This window comes from Pseudonaja textilis, chromosome 17 (genome assembly GCF_049901715.1).
Source record: "Pseudonaja textilis isolate UNSWEBS1 chromosome 17, rPseTex1.2, whole genome shotgun sequence".
Classification (NCBI taxonomy): domain Eukaryota; kingdom Metazoa; phylum Chordata; class Lepidosauria; order Squamata; family Elapidae; genus Pseudonaja; species Pseudonaja textilis.
In genome coordinates this window covers 2,340,676-2,354,048 of record NC_142006.1, presented here as the reverse complement: position 1 = coordinate 2,354,048, position 13,373 = coordinate 2,340,676, and the positions used below count along the sequence as shown (strand labels likewise).

The following is a 13,373-nucleotide window of genomic DNA, read 5'->3' as shown; positions in this document are numbered from 1 at the left end:
GGGCCCCCGAGCGCCAAGTAACCTGTTAAGAGTACAGCATTAGCTTGTCGTATGTACGCAGTGTGCGGTAACACCCCCAAAAGGCTAACACAATCCTTGGTTGTATAAACAGAGGCCTAGAATCAAAGCCAGGGGAAGCATTACTACCTCTTTATAAAGCCTTAGTAAGGCCTCACCTGGAATACTGTACCCAGTTTTGGTTACAAACAGGATGTTGAGACTTTGGGGGGGAAAAAAAGTGCAAAGAAGAGCAACTAAGAGGATTAAAGGCCTGGAGACTAAAACATACGAAGAACGGCTGCAGGATTTGGGTCTGGCCAGTCTAGAGAAAAGAAGGACTAGGGGGGACAGGATAGCAATATTCTAGTTTTTGAGGGGCTGCCATAAAGAGGAAGGGGTCAAATTATTCTCCAAAGCACCAGAAAGCAGGATGAGAAACAACGGATGGAAACTCATCAAGGAGAAAAGCAAGCTGGAATTAAGGAGAAATTCCCTAATAGACAATTAACCAGCGGAACAGAAGTTGCCTTCAGAAGTTGTAGGTGCTTCCTCACTGGAGGCTTTTTAAGAAGAGACTGGACAGCCACCTGTCTGCAGCGGTATATAGGCTCTCCTGCTTGAGCAAGGGGTTGGACTAGAAGACCTCCAAGGTTCCCTCCCAGGACTATTCTGATTGGAGAAGATTTAACTCTCTCTCTCTCTCTTGGCTAGGGCGCATTCAAAATCCCTGCTGGGACCTGGCCTTTTTCTCACTCGCCCTCCTTCCAGAGGTCTTCCATGGGATTTGGCACACACACACACACACACACACACACACACAGAGAAAGAGAGAGAGAGAGAGAGAGAGAGAGTGGTGGAAATGCCGTCTCTGGCAGAACGGTCCTCTCTCCAAGAAGGCCAACTCAAAGGTGAAAGGGTTTGCAGCAAATGACAAGCCAGCTTTAGGCTTAATTAAACAGTCTCAGTCTCTCTCTCTCTCTCTCTCTCTCTCTCTCTCTCTTGTTCCCCCCTTTCCCCGGCTTGCTTGCTCTCCCCCTCCTGCCAGCTTCCTCCCCCCCCCCCCTGTGTTTTATCATCCCTAATGAAGCAGTCTCTTCCATCCATCCTGCTGATTGCCAAGACTTCTCCTTTGTTTGCTGGCATTCAGCCATGCAGCCCTGCTCTGACAGCCCAGCTCCCCTAATTAGCTCTGTTGTTCTTTTCCTCCGATGTTTCTCCGCCTTGCAAGTTCACACGAAGTGTGTGCGTGTGCGTGCAGTGTGTGTGTGTCCCCCACCCTCCTGCCGCAAACTTAATCCTTCCTTGCCTGCTATAAATTCGCCTCCTCTGGGTGGACGGAGGGAAATTAGCCTCGTGGGCTGCATCGCTCCTGGGCTGGGAGGCTTTCTGGCACCTGACCCCCCCCACACTCCATCCCATGGGGGTGGGGGAGGGGGCTGACATTCAGTCTCTTTCTAGAGGACCCAGGTGAGGGGCAGGATGAAGAGGGGGAAGGTCCGTGGCTGGGCTCTTTCAGATGAGCAGGTCCTTCCATTGGCAGAGCTGAAGAATGTTTGAAGGGACGGCCGGCCATGGCTTTCACTGTTCAGAGGACAAAACAACACAAGCGTATTTTTTTTCACTTGGCCCCCCCTCAAAATTAAAAAATAAATCTGTGCAGTTTCTCAGTTGGCTAAAAGCCAGGCGTATTTTCTCGTTTTGCAAAAAAAAATCTGGCCGTATTTTCTCGTTTTGCAAAAAAAATCTGGGCGTATTTTCTCGTTTTGCAAAAAAAAATCTGCCAGGCGTTGATATTTTCTCGTTTTGCAAAAAAAAATCTGGGCGTATTTTCTCGTTTTGCAAAAAAAAATCTGGGCGTATTTTCTCGTTTTGCAAAAAAAATCTGGACGTATTTTCTCATTTCGCAAAAAAACCCAGAGAGTCTTCTTCACATTTTTGCAACAATTGGGAAGTTGGCCTCTGCCCGCCCCCGTTGCCATCAAGATCACCCTGATGCACCCTGATGCGCTAAGATGCGCACGACGTTCTCATCTCTTGGGAAGGCAAATTTGGGGTCCTCTGGAGGATTTGGATCAGCCTGTTTTGACCAGGGGGGTCCCCAAATTTGTCAACTTGAATTCTGGGAGTTGAAGTCCGCAAAGTCTTCAAAAGCTGCCAAGTTTGGAGAGCTCTGGGTTTTTAAGCAGACTTTCTTGGAGCCCTCGTGTGAAGACCACAACGTCGTGATAGCCCACCTGTGGGAAAGGAGGAGGGCACGGGAGACAGGATGTCTCTGTTTCCGCGAAGTAGCAGAAATAATTTTTCGGGAGCTGGTGGAGAACTTTGGAGTGTCCGAGACTAACCCGTTTTTTTGGACTCAAGTGTTTAAGTGGGGAGTGGGACCACCTTGCTTCATTTTCACGTGTTGGTTTAAAGAAGTTGCTCAAACCAGACCAGGAGCTTCTTCTCTAACCATTAAGAAGAACAAGATTCATTCATTCAATTAATCCAAATAGGGCTGGAAGGGGCCTTGGAGGTCTTCTAGTCTAGCCCCCTGCTCAAGCAGGAGACGACGGTCTACCATTTCAGACAAGTGACTGTCCGGTTTCTTCTTTAAAAAAAAAAGAAAAACCCAAGGATGAAGAACTTCGGGTGGCAATTCTTTGCGTGTTTTAGTTTCCAGGCCTTGAAAGATCTGGGTGGTTCTTCTTTGCACTTTTCACAGATTTAACAGATTAGCAGAGTCCGAAGGGATCTGGATCGATGGGGTTTAGCAAAGGAGGGTGCCGTTTCCAGAAGGGGCGGGGATCTTGGATTGAGGAAGGGTGCATCCAGTGGCGGGATTCAAATTGTTCACTTCTGTGGGTGTGGCTTGACTTGGTGGGCGTGGCTTGGTGGGCGTGGCAGGGGAAGGATATACTGCAAAATCCCCCTTCCCTCCCCACCCCACTAACCTGCTTTCCAGCTCTGTTCTCCTGGGCAGGGCAACCAAAGGAGACCCAGCCGCTCAGCTGGGACTCAATGGGAGGCTGAGAAGAGATATGGGGTTGGCGGGGCCACTCAGGGGTGCTATTTGCTGGTTCTCCAAACTACTCAAATTGTCTGCTGCCGGTTCTCCAGAACCGCTCGGAAACCAGCCGAAAACCCACTTCTGGGTGCGTCGTATCGCTCCTCCAGCTCATGTCAGAATCACCGGTGCCATCTCTACTTGGTGTCCAATAGGTTCGGCCACCCAGACCCCAAGTTGTCCGAAGACCCAAAGGCAGCGTTGCGATGGATGGTCGGAGGACATCTGTCTCGAGCCCAGAACAGTGAGTATCTGGATCCTCCTTCGGAAAAACTTGGTGGAACGCGATTGCCCTCTGGTGGAAGAAATCTTCCTTGCTTCTGGGTCCCTACGTTCTCCTCTGATCATCATCACCCTTGCCAAGTGTAGACTTAACCTTGAGAAATCCCCATGCACAAAGAATAATAATAATAATAATAAGGACTCAATGGGTGGATCATCAGGCCAAATCCAGTCTAAATATCTGTCTGTGTGATCAACCGTTAAAACGAGGTGGAAAATATCCTATTCTGCCCCCCCAAGGCCAGGATTTGGTCTACCAGGCAGCTTACGAGGCCAACTGTACGATATTCCTGCATTTTTCTCCATTTGGCATCGCCTCGAATTTATTTTGGTGTCCGTTGTCGGGTGGATTCTTTCTCCTTTCTGGTGTTTTGGGACGGAAAAGGTTTTAGAGAGGACAGTTCCAGTCGAACGATGAAAAAAAAAAAAAGAGCGAGAAAGTTTGGATGGCTGAGCTTCCTGCCCACCAAATCTTGCTGGGAAAATAAAACTCCAGAAAGGAGACAACCGTGTGAGTCAGATGTTTGATTTAATGATGATACCCGCAGTTGTAGTTCCCACCATAAGCTACCGATTGCTTATCACGCTCTCTCTCTCCTCTTTAAAAGAGGTGCAGAGAAACAGGCGTGGAAGTTTGAGGTGAGAAGCCCATATATCATGTGTCCGAACAGAAGATTTGAACGTCTCATGACAAACAGGCCAGCAATTTCCTGCAGATCCCAGGAAGGCCACAAAGAAAGATGATTCAAGTGGTCCTTATTGGTGGGAGATAGCAATAGCGCTTAGACTTATATCATAGGACTTCCCAGCCCTCTCTAAGCAGTTTATAGGGTCAGCCTTTTGCCCCCAACAATTTGGGTCCTCATTTGACCCACCTAGGAAGGAGGGAAGGCTGAGTCAACCTTGAGCTAGGATGGATGGATGGATGGATGGATGGGAAGGAAGGAAGGAAAGAGGGAAGGAAGGAAGGGAGGGAGAGAGGGAGGAAGGAAGGGAGGAAGGAAGGAAGGAAGGAAGGAAGGAAGGAAGGAAGGAAGGAAGGAAGAAAGAAAGAAAGAAAGAAAGAAAGAAAGAAAGAAAGAAAGAAAGAAAGAAAGAAAGAAAGAAAGAAAGAAAGAAAGAAAGAAAGAAAGGAAGGAGGGAGGGAGGGAGGAAGGAGGAAGGCAGCAATAGCACTTAGACTTATATACCTCTTCCCAGCCGTCTCTAAGCAGTTTACAGAGCCAGCCTCTTGCCCCCAACAATCTGGGTCCTCATATGACCCACCTCGGAAGGAGGGAAGGCTGAGTCAACCTTCAGCTAGGATGGATGGATGGATGGGAAGGAAGGAAAGAGGGAAGGAAGGAAGGAAGGGAGGGAGAGAGGAGGAAGGAAGGAAGGAAGGAAGGAAGGAAGGAAGGAAGGAAGGAAGGAAGGCAGGCAGGCAGCAATATCACTTAGACTTATATACCTCTTCCCAGCCCTCTCTAAGTGGTTTGCAGAGTCAGCCTCTTGCCCCCAACAATCTGGGTCCTCATTTGACCCACCTCGGAAGGACGGAAGGCTGAGTCAACCTGCAGCCTGGTGGGATTTGAACTGCCAAACTGTAGGCAGCTGGCTGCAGCAGAAGTAGCTTTCAGTACTGCACTCTAACCACTGCGCCAGAGAGGCTCCATAAATGGCGGAAGGCCTCCCATTTCCATCAGGGGACAGGATTGCGGATCTAACCTCTTGGGCTGCTTTTGAGGTGGGGGGGGACTTCCTCTTTGGTGTTCCACGGACCACCCAATGTTCTGCAGGACAAGGCCCCCTTTCCCCAACCTCCCTGCAGGCCTTCCCAAGGCTCCATGCTCAGTTGTCCCACTCAACCAGGGACCGGCGGGAAGTGGCGGTTGGGTTCTTCCAGCGCGAAACAAACAAGGTTGGCCCGAGGGAGCGAGGTGAGAAACAAAGCGCCTTCCCTGCGGGCTTCATTTTGGGGTGAGGGAGAACTTGGGTGGCTGTAAAGGGAGGGGGGCGGTTAGGCTGAGCTTGGAGTCCCAGGGGAATTGAGGAAGCCCTGGGGGTTTTGCTGTGAAGGCTCTTTCATTTATTTTGTAAAAGCAAAACAAGGTGTAACAACCGTCGGTTAAAAGATCGAGGCACTGAGGCTGGTCCCCAGGGTCTTAATCTGCACAGGTTCTCAAAAACTCAAACACTGCAACTACTTGAACCAGCTTGGTTCACCTGCAGGAAACATCTCTTCTTCCCAGCTCCTGTTTTTTTTTTTTTTTTTGCTTGTCTTTCTCCAGGTGGGCTGGCTGGACCAGGGTGACCAGGTGTGACGACCCAAAGGGGCGTGGCACAAAGGCAACCCAGTCAGATAATCAGTAGAAGTCCCTTTGTTAGCTCCCACTTTGCCCCCAATGTCCTGGTTATCTTCTGGGCTGGAGGAAAACTCTCCCATGAACAGCCATTGGCTGAGGAGAATCAGGTCCAAAACGTGGTCAACAAAAACTGTAACTATAACTCCAATCAAGGCAGAATGAGATAATTAGTCCAGAGGGCAAGAGAAGGAATTCCAGATGTGAAGGAACGGCCACAATTCAACCCGGTTGGGAGGATGCCTGGAACACAGATAACCAAAGTCAACACAAGATAAGCTCATGTTTGTTCCCAGCAGATGGCGCACTCAGCTTGCATCTCTTTTAAACTCTCATTCCCAGGTGTGGCTAATGAAGGGAATCAGGGCCCTTTCCTCCCCCGTAAGCCAGGCAACCCACGTTGCTCCTTTTACCATTCCTCCCTGCGTGCCCTAGGATAAAGAGGGGGTGGGCCTGGGTCTTCCTCTGAACTTCCTCTCCCTTGTTCTACCTCTCCCCTGCTCTGCCCAGCCTGACTTTGCCCTTCCCCAGTTTCCTCCACAGCCAACGGAGCCACTGTCCCGCTACCTGTCAGCTCTTCCTCTTCCTCCTCAGATTCAGACCCCCACAGGGGCATGACACTAGGTCTTAAGGGAGCGGACAGGGCTTTTGCTTCAAAGCCCATCCCCGTTGTCCGAGGAAAGGGGCCATATTTTGATCAGCGGATCTAAAGTTGAGAGTCACCAAAGGCTACTACTCGGTGTCCGCCAAATTCTCCCTCAAAAACAGTCCTGTTTTGCAGAAAAAAACACTCTTTTTCCTGACAAAAACTCTTGCCGTTGACTGCCTACCCCAACTGTTCACCCGCTAGTTCCTTGCTGTTTCCCCCCCCCCCCTTTCTCTCCCCTTCTCTTTCCCTCTACTCCTCCCTCTCGTTTATCTGTCTTAAGTACATTTAGGTGTCAATTAAATTTGAAATATCTACATTTGTCAGCTCTTGGTTTTTGGCCAGCCACAGAGATGGCTGTGGATTTGTCCAGGCATCCTGACATATGGGGGGAGGGAACGAGGTGGGGAGGAGGAGGAGGGGGGGTTAGAAGCCCCCCAAAATGCAGATTGTCCTCATTAAAAACGAAGCGCCTGATTCCACGAACAGGGAGACAGAGCCACTGCGGAACACACATCCTCGACTTTATGGTGCTGTGTTTCTGACATGATATTTAAAAAGGAACAGCTACGGGCTGTCATGGCTGTCAGGCATTAACCGGAGACGCGTTAAACTAAACATTAGAAGGAGATCAGCAAGCCATCTGCACGGGAGCTCCGGGGAAGCGGGGGGGGGCGTGTGTGTGGAGAAGACGAGGTCCGCTGCAGCCCTGCAACCGTACCGGGCCTGGCGTTGGATGAACGGGTGGCCGTTCAGCACCAGGCCCAGCCACCTTTTCCCCCCCACCACCACGAAGACAGCTCTTTGTGTGTGCCACAAACGTGAGCTAGTGGCGGGTGGGCGGCAGCTGCGGTGGGAGAGGAAGACCCGAATTGGGTTAATGAGGGAAGAGACTCGGCGGCCTGGAGCCAAAAGCGGGGAAGTGGAAAAAGAGAGAGAGAAATTAGGCCTGGATGTTTTTCCAGCACGCCTCTTCGGCGAAGTTTTGGGGTTTCGCCCCAAAGGCCAAGGCCCGAGTTTCAGGGCCATCGCCGTTCAGCAGGAAGAGCCCTCCTGATGCTTTCAGCTGCTGGAAGGGACCTTAGAGGTCATCCAGCCCAACCCCCGCCGCCAGCCACCCAAGCAGGAGACCCTACACCCGTGACGGTGGACCTATGGCAGGTGTGTCAGAGGTGGCACGCAGAGCCCTTTCTGTGGGCATGCGAGCCATGGGCCCAGCTCTGCTCTGGTTGCGCAGGCGCCCCTCCCGCCAGCCAGCTGGACTTTGGGACTCTGCCGTGCGTGCGGGGGGCATGGAGCATGGGGGGTGGGGGAGCATCCACAGGGGGATATGCGCATGCATGGGGATGCGCATGCATGTCCGGGGGGGCAGGTTGCATGCATGGGGACGGGGCACATACACGGACGTGCACATATTGCATTTTGGAGACGTCTTGGTGCCAACAAGGTTAGCCATCGCTGCTCTACACCAATTTCTGACCGGCGGCCTTCCCGTCTCTTCTTGAAAGCCTCCAAGGATGAAGCTCCCACAACTTCCGAAGGCAACTTCGGTTCCATCGATTGGTTGTTTTCTCACTGTCATTGGGAGACCAAGAAGAAACTGGACTGCCATTTTGTCAGAAATGGGGTAGGGCCTTCTGCTTGGGCGGAGGGGTTGGACTAGATGACCTACAAGGTCCCTTCCGACTGGGTTAAATCCGCTCAAATCGGACGAGAGATCCTTCAGGTCGAAGCCCAGGGCCACCGAAGGATCTCCAGAGTGGGCTCCATCCTTCTTCAGAGGTCCCCAAGAGGCCGAGGGAATCCCTTCCTCCTCGAATGTTGGCGTCCGTTGTTGGTTTGGCTTCCTTTCCCTCCACAGGTTTGGTCCGGCGATCTATAATCTTTTTTTCTCTCTCCTCTTCCCTGTCTCCTTCAGCCTGGCCAAGCCCACCCGCCACTATACGGTCTTCCTGTTGGAGGATTCCTCGGGCGATGACCTTCCTCAGGAGGACGGGCCGGCCTCTGCCTTCTCTGACAGCTTTCTCTTCTCTGCTCCTTTTGAATGGTGTCTACCTTGACTATCGCTCTCGCTAGCTCTGCCTCCTCGCCTGGCTCGGAGCCCTTTGCTGACCCATCAGCCTTTCCATTGCTTAGCGGCTTCTGTGGCGGGCGCCCTGTCTTTGTGCGCGCATGTTCCCCGCTTGATATATATACCTGCCAGGGATGGGCTTCAAAAATTTTACCAAGCGGTTCTCTGCCCGGTTGCTGGATGGGCGTGGCTAGGGTGGGTGGGTGGCCTTGTCAGCCTCCTGTACCATGGCGATGTGTGTGTGTGTGTGTGTGTGTGTGTGGCATTTTCACCTTCCCCGGACTCCGGAGGCTTTCCTCAAGCTTCCAGGTGGGCAAAAACAGCCTCCCCGGGCTCCTGAGGCTCTCTGGAAGCCAGAAACCAGCCCATTTCCAGCCTTCCCGAACATCCTGGAGGCCCGTTTTCGCCCTCCCTGAGCCTCCATCCATGTCTTGCACTTACCTGCATCCAAAACGGGCCACGTGGGGACTTCGGGGAGGGGTGGGCGGGGCCATCCAGGAGTGGGATTTGAGAGTTCTCCAAACTGCACAGAATCTTAGCTAGAGGGTCTCCCAACCCCCCTCGAGCCCCCAGCGGCCCACCCCTGCATACCCCCGGCGACAAGCCAATACCAGCAGAACTATACAAAGACCTACAAAATACTCCTAAGTACTCCAACGTTAGATGTATTTAATGATCTATTATCAGAAGCTAAAGTACCAAACTCATGGATGGAGGCATATATACTGTGTTTCCTCAAAAATAAGACCCTGTCTTATATATATTTTTTTGCCACTCAAAAAAGGCACCAGGTCTTAATTTGGGGGGATTTTATCCACTGACTAACCTCACTTGCGTGAGTCACCCCCAGCCTCCTTTTTGCTATTAGAGTCTTTCAGGAGCTTCTTCGGCGGCCGGCGAGGCTTTCCTGAAGGCCTCTGCAGCCGATAAGAGAGCTCAGGATCGATCCAGAGCTTTGTCATCAGCTCCAGAGGCCTTCAGGAAAGCCTTGCCAGCCGGCTGCAGAAGAAATGGGCCGGTAAGGCAGGTGTCGGGGTGTGCGAGGCCCGGCTACAACTGTCCAAAGGTAAGTAGTAGGGCAGCTACACCCCCCACCACCATCCTCATCCTAGCTTAATTTTTATCCATGCAATCTGGGATCTTAATTAGGGCTTATTTTGGGGGATGGGGTTTACATTGGATGTACATGTAAAAATCACGCTAGGACTTACTTTCAGGGTAGGTCGTATTTTCAGGAAAACAGGGTGTTACTCTTATACCAAGCGAAGACACAGATTTGCAACTGATTAAAAAAAATTACAGACCAATTTCGCTAAGGAATGCTGACTATAAAATATTTGCTTCGATAATTGCAGAAAGATTAAAAAAGATTTCCAAACCAATTTATCCGTTTAGATCAAAACGGTTTTCTACCTAAGAGACAAATTAAAGATAATATGAGAATAATTTTTAAATGCAATGGAATATTACGAAGCAAAACCAGAGAAGCAAATGTCTTCCTAGATGCACAGAAAGCATTTGATAATGTGAACTGGCAATTTATGTTAACACAATTAAAAGACGCGGATTCTGGGGAGAGATTTATTAACATGATTTAGGCAACATATTATAAGCAAACACATTCTGGTTCCGGCCAAGAACTGCCAAGATTTGCTGGCTTGGCTTGGCATTGGGTTTTCCTGCCTCAGTCCATCTGTCTTGTCCATCCCTGGCACCCTTAGGGTGAATCGCCAGCTGCAAGCAGAAAGCCACCGGCACATGGAGCTGGATGACGGGGTGGAGAGGCCTGGGGAGGACCAAGGGAGAAGAAAGCAAGTCTTGTCGTCTCTGCATGGGAGGAAGTCCACCCCTCTTTGAGAGGGTTGGTCGAAGGGCAGTCGGGTTGAAGTAAGGATTGGGGCTTGCTCCAAGGTGGTTAGAAGCATCTCCAGGGGAAAAAAAATAACAGCTGAGAATTTGAAACTCTTGAGTATCAATGCCCACCTGGTTCTGGTAGGACACCCTGCCTAATGCATGCGGGAATCCAAGCCATTGTGTGACTGAAGGCTTTGTCTGCTGAAAAACTCATTATTATCCCAACCACGTTGCCTCCTCAAACTGAGAGCATGGAGCAGTCCTCTGCTAATGAAACCATCCACGAGTTGAGGCAACCAGAGATGGACAAAGCTCCTGCTCAGCTCTTTTCTAATGTCTTTTTGGTGTTTTCTTCCATCTCTAGTCTTGTTTTGAAGGCCAGTCCAAAACCACCCTGGAGATTGTGTGAATTGGGGGGCGTTAATTGGGTTTGCTTTGCACCGCCATCTCCTAACACTACTGTGTTTGAAGCCCTCCTTGCCCCCTGCTCAGTCCTGTCTTCCTCCTAACAGACCACGGCGTTCCTTCGTGTCGGAGGCATTGCTTTAAGTGTTGTGGATTTCTTAAGGATTCAAGAATCCAAGATTCACCATAAGATAGTCAGTGTCTGTCAACTCGTAAAGCATTCCTGGCTCGCTCTTGAGTTGCCGTAAGAAAGTGCGGGGGTGAGATCTGATGGAGCAGTTTGTTTGCTATGACCAGAAGCACATTCCTGGCATACCTTTCTCAAGATTGTGTCCTAGGTTACCAGACCCAGCCAGAGAGGTGTGTTTTCTACAGCCCAGGAAAGTGCTCTGTTGGAGAATGTGATTTATGACACACCCTGGGAAGAGGGGGAAAACGGGGTCCTAGGTGGGCAGTAAATTACGTAGGGCAGAGACTGCCCTTGGGGAAATCATCAATAATAAAATAAACCTAATAAGTAATTGGATTTCTTTTGAAACGTGGCTCGAGGCTCATGAATTAACTAGGGCATCCGTTGGAACCCTGACAGCGTGCAGAGTCATCTGGGCCAAAGGAAGATGTTTCCTCGTGGTCCTTCAGAGGACCTGCATGACTTTCTTGCTCAGTAGGTTGTCATCTTGGATCCAGGAAAACCCATGTTTCATTTTAGTCACATCCTTAACTTTATGCACATTGGAGAGAGGAATCCTTTGGGCCTCCTGGGTCTTCAGAGTCCTGGTGTCTCATGCTTTCTAAGATGTTTCTCTCTCTTGGCCTTGGCTTCGCTGTCTCCTTGTTTTATTGGTATTGCTGTGAGAAATGCATGCTTGGTGTCATCTATCCGGAGCTGGGCTGTGTCTTATTTTGTGTTGAAAGCACTTAGAACCCCAGCAAAACACTAGTGTAGTTTTGTGGTGTAAGCCACAGAGCCCCTGCCTCAGTCTTAATTTGTGTGTGGCCTTTGCCAAAAGGAACATATTGTAGCCACATCTCTGTAGGCTTCAGGCTGTCCTTAAGAGCCTCCGCTCCCAGCTGGGAGATAATGTGGAGTTGTCACTCATCACACACCCATCAGCTCCTTCTGGCTTTCTCTGACCATTGGGAGGTTGGTAGATTTCTCCAGAGGGATCCCATCCCTGAACGGCCAATTGTGGTTCCTTCTGACAGGCCTCAGCCATATCGCGCTCTGAAGGAATCCGACAGTGGTGATGGAGAAGAAGGCATCAGTCCTGAGAGATTCCAGGATGACCACCAGGTTGACCCAACCACTCCAGAAAGCCCTGCAGATATTAGTCTTCTGGAAGACATTTTCACGGGACTGGAGGTGACGTCGCAACCACAGCCTCTCAGCCAAGCCAGGAGCTTGGAAGATCTGAGGATTTCCAAAGAGGAAGAAGACCAACAATGCTCCTTTGATTATCAGGTATGGGACTTGGGTGGGTGAGAAAGTCTGAAAACATCTGAGTTGCTGGTTCAGGTAGTCTTTGACTTCCAACCATAATTGGAACAGGATTCCTGGTTGTAAGCTGTGGGGACCATAAGACAAGGCACCCATGTAAAGGTTTACCATAAACCACTAGTTCTGCGCCCTTCTTAATGTTCAGTGGTCATTGTCACTAGCTGTAAGTTGAGAATTATCTGTAGGGGTGGCTTTAGAGATGGGTACATTTGGTTATTTGCTGATGAGAAGCCAGATGGACAAGATAAGTTACGGCGGAGGGGTTGGAAGTGGTGAAGAATTTACAAGGGGAATCTTGAACTCTTGACAGGGCAGGAGACCGGCCGAAGAAGGAGAACCTAAGGGTGATTCCAGGAACACTTTCCCCAAGTGGATTTTGAGGAAATGGGAGGAAAGTCACCTTCCCCCAGTTGGCACAAAGGGAAAGGTGGTTCCTCCTACTGCAGGGGTGTGAACTCAAGACCCGCGAGCCACCTCCAGCCCACAGGGTGCTTAAATCTGGCCCACAGTGCTGGCCTGGAAATACCGAAGGGCCTCTGCCAGTCAAAACAGGCTGCAGGGAAGTTGCATGTGACACCCCACCCCACCCCGTGGCCCAGTTTTGCCCTGTACCAAAAACGGGCCGTGTGGAGGCCCCGCGAGGCCCGTTTCCAGCCTCCTCAGTCTCCAGCAATACTGCCAGCTGAAAACGGGCCTTGCAGGGCTCCCTGCACGGCCCGTTCTCAGCTAGCAGAGTGTGGCAGGAGCCGTCCGTCTCATCTCCCGCCTCTCCCTGCCAGCCCACGGAGAACTACAATGTTCATCCGGCCCTCAAAGAAATCCAGTTTGACACCCCTGTCCTAGTGGGAGGTAGTCTCAGATCTGGGGTGTCCGCTTAAAAGGAGAGGAAGAGCCGAGGGTTTGAAGGAAGGCACCTCATGATTTTCTCTCTTCTCTGACAGCGGATGGACCTTGGTTTTGTTGAAAAGAGCTGGACCACCCCAGGGATGAAGCTTTCTCACCCCTATAAGCAGTTCTGGGGCTTAGGCCACGACGACATGGCCCTTTCCACCAAATACTCCCCCAAATCTCCCGAGAGACCCCTGAGAAACGTGCCCCCTGTTCCAAGGAAGCCTCCCAGCAGAGATGTCATTCTGGACCTTCCCGAGAAGGACGTTGGAAGTTCTCCCGCTGCCCAAGGGAACATCACCATCCCGCGACCCCAGGGGAGGAAGACGCCCGAGCTGGGC

The 13,373-nt window shown here is 50.9% G+C and overlaps 1 protein-coding gene across 1 annotated transcript in view; it reads left to right on the top strand.

Annotated features, from left to right (window-relative positions):
• Positions 1-13,373, top strand: part of DENND1A (DENN domain containing 1A) — a 189,429-nt gene that overhangs the window by 173,509 nt on the left and 2,547 nt on the right. Inside the window, 4 exon segments of the mRNA XM_087914391.1 lie at positions 3,202-3,290; positions 8,235-8,363; positions 11,853-12,108; positions 13,086-13,371. Of these exon segments, the coding sequence (XP_087770517.1) occupies positions 3,202-3,290; positions 8,235-8,363; positions 11,853-12,108; positions 13,086-13,371 (760 nt within the window).